Here is a 17,293-nt window from a genome sequence, read left to right on the forward strand (position 1 = left end):
ATATATATATATATATATATATATATATATATATATATATATATATATAAATATATATATATACAAATATATATATATCTCTATACATATATATATAATATATATATATATATATATATATAGTATATAGATAATATATATATATATATATATAAAGTCAGTTCCCATTTCTCCATATTAATCCCCCTTCTCCAGATCAATTCCCCTTGTCCAGAATCGCCTGTTGGAAGACAGGAGAAAATCTTGGTAAGCACAAGATTATAATCAAAGATCATATGAGTAGAACATCTCTGAAATAAATATTCAAATACAATCCAGCCACACTATGGCCAAAATAAATATGCTTACCCATGCAACACAGTATGCACTATCACTTAACAACAAAGACACTCTTCGAAGAAGCCACAGAGGGTAAGTCACAGATATCTCTTCCTTGGCAGAAGGGTCAAAGTCAAAGGTAATATAATTATAGCCTTTGAACGCATGATAACTTCCTTTAAACACATGACCATTATGTAGAACTCAACCAAGACTATAAACAATGATTGTATTTAGACCCGAATCCTTCAGTGACAAAAGACAATCGTGAACAGTTCTTCCTAGAATTCTATTCCAGAACCACTTTCTCAAAAAGCTCTTATAATAAAGGACAATAAATATCCACCCTCACTACAATGTTCTGTAGTGTGCAATATGCTAATAATAGAAGCTATGTAGTATTGTTGCAATGTTGCAAGCAATGATGAATTCGTCAAAGCAGTAATGTTCCTTTGTACCTATATTTGAACCTTACTTTCAAATAATCCTCCCTAAGGACATTTTAGATGGCTTCACAGGTTTCAGGGATGATTAGACTGAGACTCTGTTTTGAAATCCTGGTTGAATATTGGAGGCTTGCATACGATCCTCCAGCTGCAAGAACGAGCTCCTGGTGATATGCTGTTTCAAAAGCTGGTGTCCTGCTTACAGATATATGGTTCAATTTTTTTCCAATAATTTATAAAATGACAGGATTGGCATTCTTGTGTAATTTTCAAAGTCTGTTGGATTTTCGACTAGTAGCTCCAAAAATATTTCATTGAAGCTTCCCTTCAGGGGTCGCCGAGAAAGCTATTGCTTACACCACAAGGTTCTACGTTTCTTCCTCAAAAGTTTCTTTTTTGCAGCACACAGAGCAACTACACCCAACGGTAGTCTCTCCCAGCAAAGTACATCATCGGCAGGCATCCTGCCGTTGAAAGCTGAACTGCGAGAACAAGTGAGCAGTGTTGCAGTATAGTTTGGCCACTATTAATTTTTTTCAATACCTCTACTGCATCACATAGCTGATACGTGATGGCATAGGGTGTACCGTGCTTTACTTTCTTACACTTTAATAATAGGTGCCATTGCAATCATCAATTAATGCACTTTCTTCTAAAGTATATACTTAAAGAAAGTAGTACATACATCGCAGGAAATGGATATTAAGTATGAAAAGTACAAAGGTCACCATCAAAGTGACTCAGTCAACTGCTTAAAAAAGTGCATACTTATGTCTGGTTTCTGCATTAATGAATTGTTGTTAATTCGACTTTATATTATTAGATATGTTATCACAATCATCATTCATTGTCCTTTCTTTTAAAGTATATTTATATAAAGTATAAAACCGGAAATCAACGAGATATTAAGTATTAAAAAGTAAAAGCATTCAGTTGACTATATGAAAAGTAAAAGCGTTGAACCGCTAAGATTGTGAAGGTCGCCATAAAGACCAGTAGGTCTCAGCGGCTTCATTCTGTTCTCGCCCTTATTCATACAGGCAATAAGACCGCTTTATGCCCTTTAGAGTCTGTTTGGTTACGCCTTTATGACACCTCTGATCTTGATCTTTTGTGGCTTCTTTTTTGTCCATTTGAATGATTTTATAAGTGGTTTCTTCCCCAACTCTCTCTTTCCCTTTCCTTTTCTCTTTTCTCTCTCTCTATGAATCACATGTTGGAAAACGAGAGACTAAAGAGAGAGAGAGAGAGAGTCATACAGATTTAGATTTGAGAGAGAGAGAGAGAGAGAGAGAGAGAGAGAGAGAGAGAGAGAGAGAGAGAGAGATACGAACTAGGTCGATGTTCATAGCATAGCGTAGTACGAAGCGCTACCTCCAAAACCTATGGTAAACAGAAAAAATCATTATATTCAAAAATGTTTAACATCTAAATTTGATTCAAATAAAAGAATTCAATCATTTCCATCATGAATCACGAAATGACTTCTTGATTACGAATTCATGGATGAAAATACAACAATCATTGATCTCTTGCAAGGATTCGAACGCAGGTGACTGCTGGGTTTATGAGTGGTTAGATTCAACCGTCTGAATATATAGAATATATATCTAGTACTAAATAGTGTGTGCATGTTTATATATATATATATATATATATATATAATATATATTATATACATTATATATATTATATACATATATATATTATATATATAATATATATATATTATATATATATATAGTATATATATACATTATATATATATATATAATATAATAATATATATATATATATATATATATATATAATACATATCATATATATATATATATATATATATATATATATCTATATATATATATATATATATATATATATATATATATATATAAAATATATATGTGTGTGTGGTGTGTGTGTGTGTGTGTGTGTGTGTGTGTGTGTGTGTGTGTATTATATGCAGTGGAATTGCTATGCCAGCATATAACTTGAGTGAATCAAGATGCAATAAAGAAAAAACATAATGCAATAAATTGACTTTTTTTTCAACAGTTCCACCTATAACTGTCCAACTGAAATCAAACGCTTCTAGAGAGAATAACGCTGATATATACTGCATACAAATGTTGCATACACTATAATAAGGATATCATTAACCTACTTAGACTGAAAGAGTGTAGTACTGTAGAATGGAAGGAAAACAAAGTGATGGGGTTAAATGTAACATTTTATGTTCCAAGTCAGCCGCCGTGCATTTGAAAAGGAACTGCAGTAACCTCCTCATGTGGTCACGGCCAAACTTTTCAGCTACCATTGGAGAGAGAGAGAGAGAGTCTTTTATTTGAACGCTTATGGCTTAATAATGTTTCGGGAACACAAACTCTGTACGTCAATTGGAATGTGCTCCGAAATATTTAGTATTTTGATGGATAAGCAGTCAACTTTGACCTCGATTAGAGGTCAAAGTTGACTGCTTATCCAAAGGCCAAGGTGGATGATAGTATACTATGGTTAGCCAACACATTCACTCACACTCTTTTATTTATATATGTATGAATGTGTGTTGACTTAAACCGAATAGACAGCATAAGAACGCTCCCAGCACGTATTCCGAAGTATCCACAAAGATCACTCTGTAAGGATTCCATGATAGTAATGCAGGCTACAAAGGCGACTAGAAGTGAGTGAAACCTGAGAGCACAGTAGTAAGTAGTCTTCCTTTCCCAAGCTGAATGCCTCTTGAAACCAACATTATTCCTTCTGCAAAAGGATGAACCACACACACGAAGGCCCCTCTATATGGGGTCCCCTCCAAAAGAGGCTCAATCATTAGACTAGATCTATTGCCTACATAATATGATGATTGACCTTCTAAGCACTCAGGAAGACAGCGTTCACACCAAGACCCAAATGCCTGTTTATATCTACAGAAATTGTATATAAAAACTCTAAACCGGAGACTGCAGAAGTATTGCAGTTTCAGGGAGTCTGCAAAAAGCGAATATAATCTGGGTGATGATGAACTGCTCTGATGTCTTCTTCCATAGAGAATGTAGTGATTTCTCTTAATTTACAAAATAAGATTGTGCACGTCCTATAGGAATGGAATGGAACGGAACAAAGGGTTTAGACCATAGGCCAAGCACTGGGACCTATGATGTCATTCAACTCCAGAAAGGAAGTTGAGAGTAGTAAGTAGATCTGAAGGGTGTAACAGGAGGAAACCCTCGAAGCAGTTCCACTACGAATCACGTGTTAGGAGAGGTTTAAGGAAAGTAAGATGGAAGAAAGATAACATGAATGGAGGTGTAGTAAAAGGAATGAAAGAGGGTTGCATTTACGAGCCATGGGATGGACGATGCAAAAAACGTTTAGTAATGCCTAGAGTACACCCTGTGAGGCGTACTGACGGCACTAACACCCACATGATGCATGTACAATAACGTTAATTCTTGGTATGTAACTGAATTCTGGCTGTACAGATTCCTGTCGACTGCAAATTCCGATCCTTGGAATCTAAATCAGCCTCTAGTCTACAACACGATGCCTGATTGGTGAGTTACAAAAGCTAACATATCATGTATGACAGGCATTGGCATCCTATCTGGGATGGTGTGTGAATTTAATTTCCAATAATCTGTTACCATTCTCCAACTGCCATCTTTCTTTGGAACTAACAAGAGAGGTGAATTATATGGTGATTTAGAAGGTACTACTACTCCATCCTTCTTCATTTCGTTAATTAACTAATCTACAATCGGTCGTTGACTTATTGGCAACTTATAGTTAGGGATATAGAATGGTTTGGTTCCATCTTATATTAAAATCTTATGCTGCAAGGTATCTGTTCTTCATAACTTATCTCCTTTTAAAGCAATGACATCTCTATTCCTCTCCAATATTTGTAATAATTTAACTCTATTCTGAGGAAAGTCTGTATTATTTACTCCTTTATTTAAAATTGAACTTTGTTCTGTGCAAGAGAAGACTGGTTTTTTTAACTAGTGTTAGTAAAGGATTGTTCACTACAATTCCCATACAAAATTCTATACCAGACCTTAGTCTGGTATAGAATATTAGTCTTTTGTCTGAGTAATTCTGGACGTACGTCTCACAGTTATTACCCTTCACGTGAACTAGGGAATTGTCCATACTAACAAAGTCAGGTAAGTCTTCATTAGTTAGCATTACATCTTTTTCATGCAAGTCTTCGTCTGTTTTAGCTATAAGACAAACCTTGGTTAGACATTGCGGGTAAAAACTACTTCTCTATTAAGCACAAATCTGACAGTATGGTCATATGCAGTACTAATTAAACATATTTCTTCATCATCGTGTATCTCTGAGAAATAACAGACATCTGTTTCATCTGAACCTTTATCCATAGGTATTGTTGAGTTTAATTCACTGTTATTTATTGTCCCTAATAACAGGACTTCATTGATATATTTTTCTTCCTTACTTTTATCCATTATAAGATATGTACAATAAATTTCTGATTCATCTTCATCTATTGTTGAATGCGCATAATCAATCTGTGATTCATCTTCATAACTTTGTTCACTTTCATTAATAAGTTCTGCGGCAATGAATTGTTCAGCTGTGATAATTTGTTCAGAGTCAATACTCTGCTCAGAGGTCTGAGTATCAAGGCTTGCATTGTTAATATTATTTATTTGTGCACAATCTATCATAGAATCCTTCCTGGCTAAGAACATTTCTTCTAAACTATTATTTCTTCTACTTATTTCACTATTATCCACTAAATCTGTGCTACTCGGGCTAGCATTATTATTCATCTTAGTCTCTTGGATGTTCGCTTCTCTAGAAGATGTTGCGTCAGATAAATTGATCAGGTTTATGCAAGACTTTCCTTCTTCTAGCTGAAAACAAACATTTTCTCTATTTCTCCATTGCAAATTGATTCTATTTTCTCCACAATCTAACATTATTCTACATCTCCGCATAGCTTTATATAAAAACAGAGCTTGAGTAGGATAAAATCTTTCTTCTAATACTACAAACACTTCCTTAAAAGTTTTGTCTAAAATCTCTATGTCCAGTGTGACATTACCCAAAGCATTAATCTGTTTTCCTGCTATTCCTTTTATAATTCTACCAGGACCTTGTATTTCTGTATCTGCAAAGCCTAAATGTTTTGTTAATGTTTGTTTATCTATAATGTATACTGTGCTGACCGTATCTAAAAGTATTGAGCATTGTTTATCATTAATTCTTGTTTGGATGATAGGTAAATCTTCTTGGCATATTTCTTTATCCTTCACTGAGAATACTATCTCTTTATTTCCTTCAAAAGGCAACTTGAAGTTTTCTTCCTGACCTACAGTAACTATTTCATTCTCATTTGCTACTGGTTAGGAAGTTCTCCTTTGTACTACCCCCTTCAGTAATTGTCACTGTCTGATTATTATTTTGGGGTGTACTACTTTGAGCATTATGGTTGGTATTGTTAATTTTAAACCAACAATTTTGTGTTAGGTGACCTGTCCTATTACAATGGGAACAATACCTTGGTCGCCTACAATTTTGAGTTGTGTGGTTGGAATAACCACAATTGGCACAATTTTGTTCCTGTTTATTATTTTGTGTTCTATGATCTCCTGGACTTTGGTTATGGGTTGGGCTGAACGAACTTTGGTTTTGATTACCAGTGTTTGGATTTCTCCTATGCTGTTGAGGCCTATATCTATTAATTCTGTTTGCTTGGAAAAATTTCCCATTACTGTTCTTAGGATTATTACTAGGATCTTGTTTCCCCTGTTGTCTAGTGTTGAAATTTGTAGACCTGTCTTGAACACTATCTGTCCTTCTCTGAAAATTATTCTTATTTCTACCAGGGTTTCCATTATTCACAAAACCTGTAAATTTTTCGCCAGATGCAGTCCTCTTTTGCACAATTCTTTTTGCATGAATCTTAAAGCTGCTAGACTATCCTGCTTAGGATCAGGTTCCTGTTTCTTAAAAACCCGTTTATCTTCCTCCCCGATAGCGTCATGGACTATGTAGTTTAAAATCTCTCTCAAACTTACTAAATCTCTAATATCACCATTAAAAGCATCGCAATCGCCAATAACTATTCCTGTTCTCTTTAAATCAATAGTTAAGTTATGGATGGCATTTTCTACATCAGTATAGAGGTTTGCGATACTGTTACCATGATATTTCTGGTGTAAAATCTTACTGAGATTGTACCATCGATCTTGTTGATTAATCGGTTCCCAAATTTCAAAATACACGTTCTTGAATTCACCAAATGTTTTAATTTCCTGAAACTTGAATGAATTCAGTGTCCGATGTGCATCCCTTTCTCTGAAGTAACATAGAGTAACGCCTCATCTATTTTCTTGCGGTAATTCCACTGGATGAAATCCGACTTTCGGTGTCTGCTAAGCACTGAGATACCGAATATGCTTCTAATTTATTCTTTTCAGGATGACCCTTTTCTACATTACCGCAAAAGCGTGTAGCCTGTGTTATTACAGCGGCCTGTGCCATTCTAGAATACCTAGTATGTACTTGCAATGGGTTAGTAATGTTATTATTGTTAGCAACAATCACACTAGTCGTGGGTCTATTTGCTACTGTCGATAGCAATACTCTGGGTAGACTTTCTCTATGCAATCGTCGTGGGGGAAAATTTGTCTGATTATTTAGTCTCGATCGTCTGTCAGGGGTTGGATGTAGGCTATAATGGTTCGAGTTGGGGGTTCTGCTTCTTTGCATCCTGGTGATAATTTTGAAAATTTTTGTTCATACTACAACTTGACTGGATACAATTTAAAAAAATAGATGCATTGTTGTACTTACATTATCTTCATGTTGACAGAGGCCTGTGGTCCCTATCTTGCCTATCTAATTTTCTTATTTCCTAGTGTTTCCTTCCTTCAATCTGGAAAAACATTAACATTAGTACATGCCGTTATTCCTTATTCACACCACTGCACTTTGTGAACTGAATGACAATGTCTTTATGGTTCTAGATTTATCACACAACAATAAGGAAGAAAATTATTTTATCTTACAAATTTACGGCAAAAAAAATTGATCTCAAAGCTGATTGTTATGAATTATTTTTATAAAAGCATTATTATTTCATTGCAGTGCGTGTAAAAAATTTCTATTTTGATTTATTATCAGACGTTAATCTATTAGGATACTTTAAACTTTTCTTCTTTTTTCTGGTTCTGGTTGCGCCGCACACTTCTGCGTTGTCGTCCTTGCGCTGTTGTTGAAGTTCTCACTGCCGTTGACGTCTACTGCACTGCTGTTGCTTAGCGCCGCCACTTCAGCGTTGTCCGTCATTTGGAGAAATCGTAGCGATGTATGGAGAATTGGGCGCTATCTCAATATTTATTGTAGTTTAGCACTCATAGGTTGATTGTAGAAATCCGTCAATCTCCCTTCCATGAAGTTTCGCTGCGCTGAATTTGAAATCCTCTTCATCCGCTCCTATGCGTTCTTGCGTTTCTCATTGCAATGCGTTATCGAGTTGATATGTCTTAGGAATGCGGCAATCCTGGTTCAATATTCTTCTTAGAAATTCACTGCATTTCGTCGCTCTAGCTTTGTTCACCCTCTCAGCGGTTTTGAAGTTTCGTTGTGTCTAATCGCCGATGTTTACCCAGTCTCGGAGATGTGTTTCGTTGTTCTTCGTCGCCTTTTACTTTTCTTCGTCCTTCAAGTTATTGAACTCGGAAATTTCTTCTTTTTAATTGTAGAGTTCATGCCTGGGTTTCTTTATGTTATTTGTTGGTTTTATTTATGTTTCTAGCTCTTAAGGATTAGCACTCTTTTTCTAATGGTTGGTCGGTACTTTCTTTTTCTTCTCTGTTTAATTTTCCACTGTGTGTGTTTTTCTCTATCGGTGTTTTGCACTTAGAATCCACAATCGCTGAGCACCAATTTGTTACGCATGTTTACGTATGTTTTTTTTTATTCTTCCTCTTTCTCTCTTCTCTTCTCTTTATGATTAGTCAGTCTTTCTTCGGTAGCTTGGTTTCACTTGAGTAGTAAAGTGTTATATAGGATAACCTTCCTCTAATTGTTGGTTGAGTTTTTCTTTTCTTAGGAACATTGTAGATTAATTTCTTTTCATTCTCCAGTCTCTCAGGATTACAAAGGCTTGAGTACGACCTAGGACTCTGGGCAAGTTAAACACTGCTTAGTTTATCTTACTTATTATTAGGAGTACTAGTTTAACAGTTTATCTAATTACACAACACTACACAGGGAACAGAAATTCACCGACACAGCTGCCCCGCATAAGGCTTGATTCTTAACTAAACTTATCTGAGACCTCAAGTAAAGTCTCAACCTAACTTCTACAATTTTGCTCCTCCTTCACTTTAGCTAAGACACGTCCTACTTCTACTTGAGTGGCTTTTCCAGCTTCCGGTGCCACCCCTTGATTAGTCTTATTGGTTATCCTAATCTATCGTAACCACCCACTGACGGTGTCAAAGTTCAGATTTTCCACTGCTTTGGCAAAGTACGGGTTGTTTTGTCTAATTTTTCCAAATTGCTATTGCTGCAGTCTGTTTCTACCGCACTTCTACTTCCTTCTGGCTTTCCATCTACCATAACTCTACCCTCACTCTACTTATTTCTACCAGTGGATTTTCCTATCTAATTGCCCCTACATATTCTTTCACAGACTTCTGTAAATGAAATGGCTACAAATATAGCAATTGTGTATAGTCCTAATTCAGTTTCATATGAATGAAACTAAACTGTAATTGTCATGTGTTTATAGGAAGTTATCAAGTGTTCAATGGCTATATTACATCTCAGTATGAGTTCAATTTTAGCCTCCCGTCAAAGGAGACGATAATTTGGACTTTTTTCATTCGTTATCAAGTGAAGTATATAAATTGTTAACAAAATCGTAATTTTGTTTTCTCTTCAATTCTCCGTATAGTCTAAGGCGGCCACATGGCCACCTTGAGGCCCTTCTCTGTCTCCACAGAACAATAATTCAGAGGATTTTTGAGACTATAAATAAGAAAGTCGTGAGAACATCAGCTTTTTCACAAATGGGGAGGAAAGTCGTCAGATTGTTATTATTCCCATCTTTTTCTCACAATCTATATTGATGAGTCTATTGGGGTATCTAGATTCAACTTCTATTGGAAATTAGTATTTCAGGAATAGGAAAAATTACCCGCAATTTGACGCAAGGGAAGACAATGAAAATCAACTTCCTTACAGTTCTCCTCCAGAGCGAAAATGCCACCGCCCATCATAGACGATATGAAGATCCAGGCATACCAACGAATTGAAATAAAACATCGTATTTTGGACAAGAACTCTGCAGTTCTGAACATAAAATGATCAAATAAAAATTGACTGACTTAAATTATGGTTTTCGAACTTACTGCAGACGACTTGAAATAATAAACAACCTTTAATTCGTCTGCTTTCAAAGCTCAATATAGATTGGCAGTTCTGACAACCCCTATGTCACTGTTCGTAGACATAAGGTTTCGCCATGTTATACTCTGACCAAATACGTGCAGCAAACAAATATACACATTCTTTTAATAGTTATTTTTCTGGATATCCTTTGAAAATATACATACACAATATTATTCAAGCATAATGAACTAAAGTTAAAATGTTCAAGATTTGTTGTTGACAGATCAAATACAGATGCTTCTAAGAGACTACTGTGGGTTTCACAGATAGTGCAAGCACGTTTTTTGGCAATAATTCTATAATGAACACTCGTATCAGTACGAGACTTTGCTATAGTGTATTACACCCAGTGCCGTAATTTATAAGAGTATCATGAATCACTAATTGTAAAGAATAAAGACACTTGTCCTTGTACAAAGAGGCAAAGCTCGATTATCCAGAAATGGATACGAACACAACAATAAAAAGCTCCGTCTCCCCCCTCCACCGACACCACCTCCGTCTTCCTTTCCTCACCTTCCCTTCTCTCTCTCTGAAAGTTGCTTCAGTTTAAACTTATTTTGTATTTATTTCTATCTATCTATCAATCTAATAATATACATTGTTGCATACATCTAACGATCCAGTCAGTAGTTAGCTGCAGTTGCTGATTTATTTATGTATTGATCCGCTCATTTCTCTCTCTCTCTCTCTCTCTCTCTCTCTCTCTCTCTCTTTCTCTCTCTCTCTCTCTGTGTGGTAGTGGTACCTACTTTAAATGGTTATTAGAGTGAGAGATATCTGAATGCATGGTGGAATAGTAAGAAATTAGACACTATGATTTATGGTAAAGCGACTGTTATACTTGTGGTTGGTTACTTTCTTCGTAATCCACATTTGGACTCAGGGTATCAGCAATATAGTACTTGTATTACGAAGGTGAAGAAGAGATGGCCACCATGGAACTTAAATTTCGGCATGGTTGCAGAAATACGTTTGTCATGCAATTTTCAACTTTTTCATTCAATGAGAAGCTGCCAATTGCCTTCAGATTGGTTTGAATAGGTAACTGGTTATAGTTACGCTGTGTTACAAATAAAAATTGAGAGTTTCTCCTGGATATTCATTAGAGTTAAAGCCTTGATTATACCGATGCACATATTTTTATGTCATGAATGTTTATTATGGGTATATATATATATATATATATATATATATATATATATATATATATATATATATATATATATATATATATATATATATATATATATATATTAGATAGATAGAAAAAAATAAAAAAATTTAACAGATTCCTTAATAATGTAAAAAAATTAGTATGAAATGTTGGGAATAAAGAATTATGCTGAATTTGTGTTATACACATACACACACACATATATATATGAAGAAAGCGGTGAAGGAACTGAAGGAGAAAGAGAACATCACGGTGCGATGCGCGGACAAGACGGCAGCCTTCGTCTTGATTGACACTGCTGAATACCACGAGAAGCTGGAGGCCATTTTGTCCGACGAGAGCAAGTTCGAGCGCCTGACAAGAAACCCAACAGATGACATCAAATGGGAGGCTAACGGAGTCATCAGCGCAGTGAATGCTGCGACAAACGCTGTGCACCTCCCGCCCATACAAGGAGACTACAGCCTGGGTTATTTATATGGTAATGTAAAAACCCACAAACAAGGAAACCCCCTCCAGCCGATCATCAGCCAGACGGCCGCCCCTACATACACCTTGGCTAAAAGCCTCAACCAAATTTTGACCCCTTACGTCACGAGTCGGTACAGCCTGCAGTCTTTAGCAGAATTCTTAGAAGCCATCAAGGACGCCCCTGGTACCGGGATTAATGCCCTATTTAGGAACGTGCCTGTCGACGAAACCATAGATATAATCCTTGATCATGTCTACAGGAATCAATTGACAGTGCCCCTCAACATACCGGAAGCCTTGCTCCATACGCTGCTGGAGATCTGCATGAAGAAGGCTCCTTTCTCCACACACCGTGGCCAGATGTTCCACCAGAAGGACGGCGTGGTGATAGGCTGCCCACTTTGGGTCCTCTTCGCTAACTTTTATGTGGGCACCATGGAGGAACGGGTCTTCGCCAGGATGCAGCAACCCCGCAGATATGGATGGTATATTGACGACATCTTTGTGCAAATCGACGCCAAGGATGAGGTAGAAGTCCTCCGTCAAGCATTTCAGCAGTGCAGTGTGCTGAGTTACACAGTTGAACACAGCTCCGACGATCGGCTCCCCTTCCTCAACGTCCTTGTAAGCAAGACAGAAGACGGTCTCCGTACTTAAGTCTACACAAAAAAGACCAATCTAGGACTTTGCCTCAACGGAGACAGCGAGTGCCCCACTAGATTCAAAAGCACCACCATCAGGGACTTTGTCAGGAGGGCCCTCTCCCACTGCTCGACCTGGCAGGACACTCACCAGGAACTTGACTGCGCCTCCCAAGTACTTGTGAATAACGGGTACTCAAATAAATTAATCAGCAAGGAAGTCCATACAGCCCTGGAGAACTGGTACGGTAGGGAGAGCCCACAGCCCCGCCCCCAGGATATTATCAAGCTGTACTAGAAAGCATTCATGAGTTCCCATTACCATAAAGAAGAGGACTCCATTAAGAAAATTATCTCTGAAAATGTATCACCGACCGACGACACCAAGAATATCGTTAATCACATATTACCAGAATCGGAGGACGCGTGACCTAATTATGAAAAATAACCCCTCTCCACAGGTAAAAGAACCCCTGAATTAGACGCATGTAGTGTACCAGTATACATGCCCAGTCCGTGAATGCAGCGGCGCCTACGTAGGTATGACTACCATGCACCTGTCGAAGAGACTCTCATGCCACGCCCAAGAAGTGGCTATCAAGAATCACGCCCGCACCAAACATCAGGAGGCCACCCCCCGGAATGTCATCATACAGAACACGAAAATCATTGGGAAGGCCCCTGATGCCCCTTGGTTGCGCCTGCTGGAGGCGCTCCTCATCCAGCAAATAAAACCTACGCTGAATACGACTCAGGAAGAATTTCTCCTCCCTACGAGTATGAGAAGACCTGCCACCAACAATGACACCACCGATCACGAAAACTCCACGGAAGACAAAGCCCCTGAACGAGGTACTCTTGCAGCCAACCATAATCAAGTTAGCCATGACGTCCCACAGCATAGCGCAATGCCCATCAACGTTACAGCGCCGCTCAGGAGGTCCAGACGGCTGCAGGATCTCCAGCATCGCAACCATCGACTCGAAGAAAGTGGCTTGAGACCTGGCTCAGGCAACCAATGAAAACGAAGACTCACCGCCACCAGCCAATAGGGGACAAGCATGGGGCAGACCCCCTGCTGTCAACCACAGATATAAGGAGGACGGACACCACACCTAGATCAGTCCACCCTCAGCTTCCCAGCCCGAGGATGTCTGGCAGCTCCAGACGAAAGCTTGTTTAAGAAAGAGAGAGAGAGAGAGAGAGAGAGAGAGAAAGAAAATTCGTTAATGACTTTGATGACTATGGTATCATAGTTTATCTGTAAAATTCAAATATATACACCTTTCTTGACCCTGTATTTGACCATGACCTCTATAGGCGCTCTACTAGCCTGTTTAATTAGCAAAGAAAAAGCTGCTATTCGCAAAATAGAGCAGAATCTCTACCAGTGTAACGCTGCTGAAGTAGCCATTACTTTTAATAAAGTATGCTTGAGAGAGGGTCTGCTTCCTAAGTATATTATTATTATTATTATTATTATTATTATTATTATTATTATTATTATTATTATTATTATTATTAAGAAGATGAAGAACCCTATTTGTATGGAACAAGCCCCCCACAGGAGCCATTGTCTTGAATTTCAAGTTTCCAAAGAATATTATGGTGTTAAACACTATTAGGAAGAAGCATAGTATGGACCTCTGGACTCGTTCTGACCAACCTAGGTGAGTTCGTGAGCTGGGCCAGTGCGTCTCTATTGGAATTACTTTTGGAATTATTCAATCATAGACACTTTTCTCCTCTCGATCATCTGAAGACATTTCCGTCCAAATCAGTACTTTTATACTCTCTCTCTCTCTCTCTCTCTCTCTCTCTCTCTCTCTCTCTCTCTCTCTCTCTTCTGAGATATACTCTATTATATAAACTCTTGTCATCAAATAAGAAACTATCTTATCTTTATAGCAAGAGGATAGATAGATAAATACAGAATAAATAAATATATGAAGCAAAAATGAAATAAAATAGCAACATCGCTCTTAATCCAAATCTAAAGCAGGAAACAATGTAAAAAAAAAAAAAAAAAAAAAATTAATGGGATGTTTTGAACAAATTCTCGACATCATTTCTGGTAACAGGGGAGGTGGGGGGGAATGGTCTCTTGGCCCTGGAGGAGGATGTTGAATGACCAATATGACAACAATCTGTTATGAATCATTGTATCATAATAATGACAGATTCTCTTACTGCATCAGAGGAGAAATGATTTGTCTTTAATGCAGGATTTCCCGTTCGATAACTAAAGCATTTTTTGACCTATTGCCTGAAAGTTCTATATTTGAAGATCTTAAAAGTTGGCATTATTCTTGGCTTTTCAGTGGCTGTCGAGTGTAAAAAAAGAAAAAAAAAGAAAAAAACTTATTTTTAAAATTCTAATCAAGTGTTTACTGATCAGTGCTGCACTGAAGAAGACAGTTTCACTTAACGTCTCATTCAAACATTTATATTTAAACAATATGATATGTTTTTAATCGCAGTCCGCAATTATGTATCTGGGAATTTTTATCTGGCTTTGCTTTGAAAAGCAGAATAGCTTCACGCTTGAGTCACTCTTTCGACAGAAGCGCTGATAGATGGCTCTGGGGGCTCCATTTTCAGAACAAATAACCGATGAATCCAGTTCTGCGTAACATCCTTAGCTCCCATTGGTCGCCGGAGGGAGCCGGTGAGTGGCGTGATGTCTCAGGCGACCAATTGGAGCTCAGAACACAACAATGGTAATGATGGTGGTTAACAGCCATAACTGAGGGGGACAGTCCATCTTTTTGACTCTTTATTGTTAGTAGTAGTAGTAATAATAATGATAGTAGTAGCAGTAGTAGTGATATTGATAATGTTTTAAAACCTGATTGGGACAGATGGGCTTTTATTGAAGCCAGAAAAAAGAATTTGACTTTGATTTAGGTGATGTTAATGATTTGACTAAACCTCGTTTTTGGCTTAATCAAGGGTTTATTATACAGGATTAGTCGCCCATCTACTGATGATCTGAGCAGGATGTCTCGGATCGAGCAAATCGTAGTCCCGTCTCAATTTCGTGAGTCAGTGATGAGTCTCACTCACGATAATATCTTTTCAGGTCATTTCGGTGTATGGAAAACTTTCCGAAAGTTGGCAAAGTATTTTTGGTGGCCTGGATTGAAATCATCAGTAAAGCAATTTGTTAAGGAATGTGAAGTTTGCCAGGTTATGGGAAAACCCAATCAAGTTATTCCAAAGTCCCCATTGAATCCTATCCTTGCAATTGGCGAGCCGTTTGCAGAGTTGGTTATTGATGTGGTTGGTCCATTGCCTAAAACCAAGTCAGGTTTTGTTTATCTTTTAACAATTATGGATAGAGCCTCTAGATTTCCCGAAGCTTTACCTATGAGACGTATAACATCCAAAAAAGTCTTTGAAAAATTAATAGAGTTCTTTTCCAGGTATGGTCTCCATCGTGTTACTCAGACCGATTGTGGTACGAAGGTTGGTGTGATGAACTGGCCATTCAGCACATTACCAGCGTACCTTATCATCCTGAGAGTCAAGGTGTAGTGGAAAGGTTTTACCAAACTCTTAAATCAATTTTGAAGAAACATTGTTACTAACACGGTAGTGAATGGGATAAAGCCCTTCTATTTGCCCTCTTTGCACTTAGAAATCATCCTAATCCTTCCACAGGTGTAGTTCCCTTCGAACTGGTATTCGGACATGAAGTACGTGGTCCACTGGAAATTTTTAGTGAGATGCTAGAGTCTGGCCGAAGGGGAGATGTTAAAATTGGAGCGTTTGCGGAGGATTTGAAAAAGAGGTTGTTTAGTGCTTGGAAGTTTGCATGGGAAAATCTATGTTATTCACAGGCTGTTATGAAATCTAATTTCGACAAAAAAAAACTAAATCGCATTCTTTTGAACCTGGAGAATTTGTTTTGGTTTTGAATGTGGACCCGGATAATTTTCTTGAGCCAAGGTATAAGGGTCCATGGAAGGTATTAAGGAAATTATCTGAGGTCAATTACGAAATTGAAACTCTCCGTTCAAGTAGAAAGTGTAAAATTTTTCATATTTATAGGTTAAAACCATTTCACTGTAAGAGCACTGATCCTTCAACCATTGTTTATGAGCTAGTGTCTGTAACAGTGGAGTTTCCTTCTGAGGCTGAGGGTTCGGATAACTTATTGTGTCAGGTAACTGCAGATGCCCTTTTTGCTAATGTACAAAATTGAGAAGCTTTGCAGAAAGGTCTGGAACATTTGGATATTAATCAAAGAAAGGATATAACTAATTTAATTTATTCCTTTACAGATTTATTTCAGGATTCTCCTGGTCGAACTAATTTTCTCCAGCATGATGTGGTTGTGGGAAGTGCTTCTCCTGTTAAACAAAGTCCTTATCGATTGAATCCCGTGAAGAGGGATATAGTCAATAAGGAGATTAAGTATATGTTGAAGCACGACCTCATTCAGTCTTCAGTTAGTCCATGGAGTTCTCCTGTAGTTCTTGTTAAAAAGGCTGACGGTAAGTTCCGCATGTGCGCGGACTATCGGAAGGTAAATGCTCACACAAAGAATGACTCTTTTCCATTGCCTCCTATAGACGATTGCCTCGACCAGATAGAGTCTGCCAAGTTTATAACAAAGTTGGATTTATTGAAGGGTTATTGGTAGGTTCCATTATCTGATTGAGCCCGTGAAATCTCTGCATTTGTAACTCCCTTTGGCTTATACAGGTGTAAGGTTATGCCATTTGGGATGAAAAATGTAGCTTGCACGTTTCAGAGACTTATGAAAAGGGTCAATTGTGGTTTAGAAGGAACTGGAA

At 37.6% G+C, this 17,293-nt stretch overlaps 1 protein-coding gene across 1 annotated transcript; it reads left to right on the forward strand.

The window, feature by feature from the left end:
* The first annotated feature begins 362 nt into the window (after positions 1-362).
* LOC135223089 (uncharacterized) lies at positions 363-12,507 on the forward strand. The gene is made up of 3 exons (XM_064261596.1): positions 363-411; positions 1,167-1,258; positions 11,899-12,507. Exons 1-3 carry the CDS (start codon positions 363-365, stop codon positions 12,505-12,507), a joined length of 750 nt encoding a protein of 249 aa, XP_064117666.1.
* The last annotated feature ends 4,786 nt before the right edge of the window (positions 12,508-17,293 follow it).

The sequence above is a fragment of the Macrobrachium nipponense genome, chromosome 8, assembly GCF_015104395.2.
Source record: "Macrobrachium nipponense isolate FS-2020 chromosome 8, ASM1510439v2, whole genome shotgun sequence".
NCBI lineage: Eukaryota > Metazoa > Arthropoda > Malacostraca > Decapoda > Palaemonidae > Macrobrachium > Macrobrachium nipponense.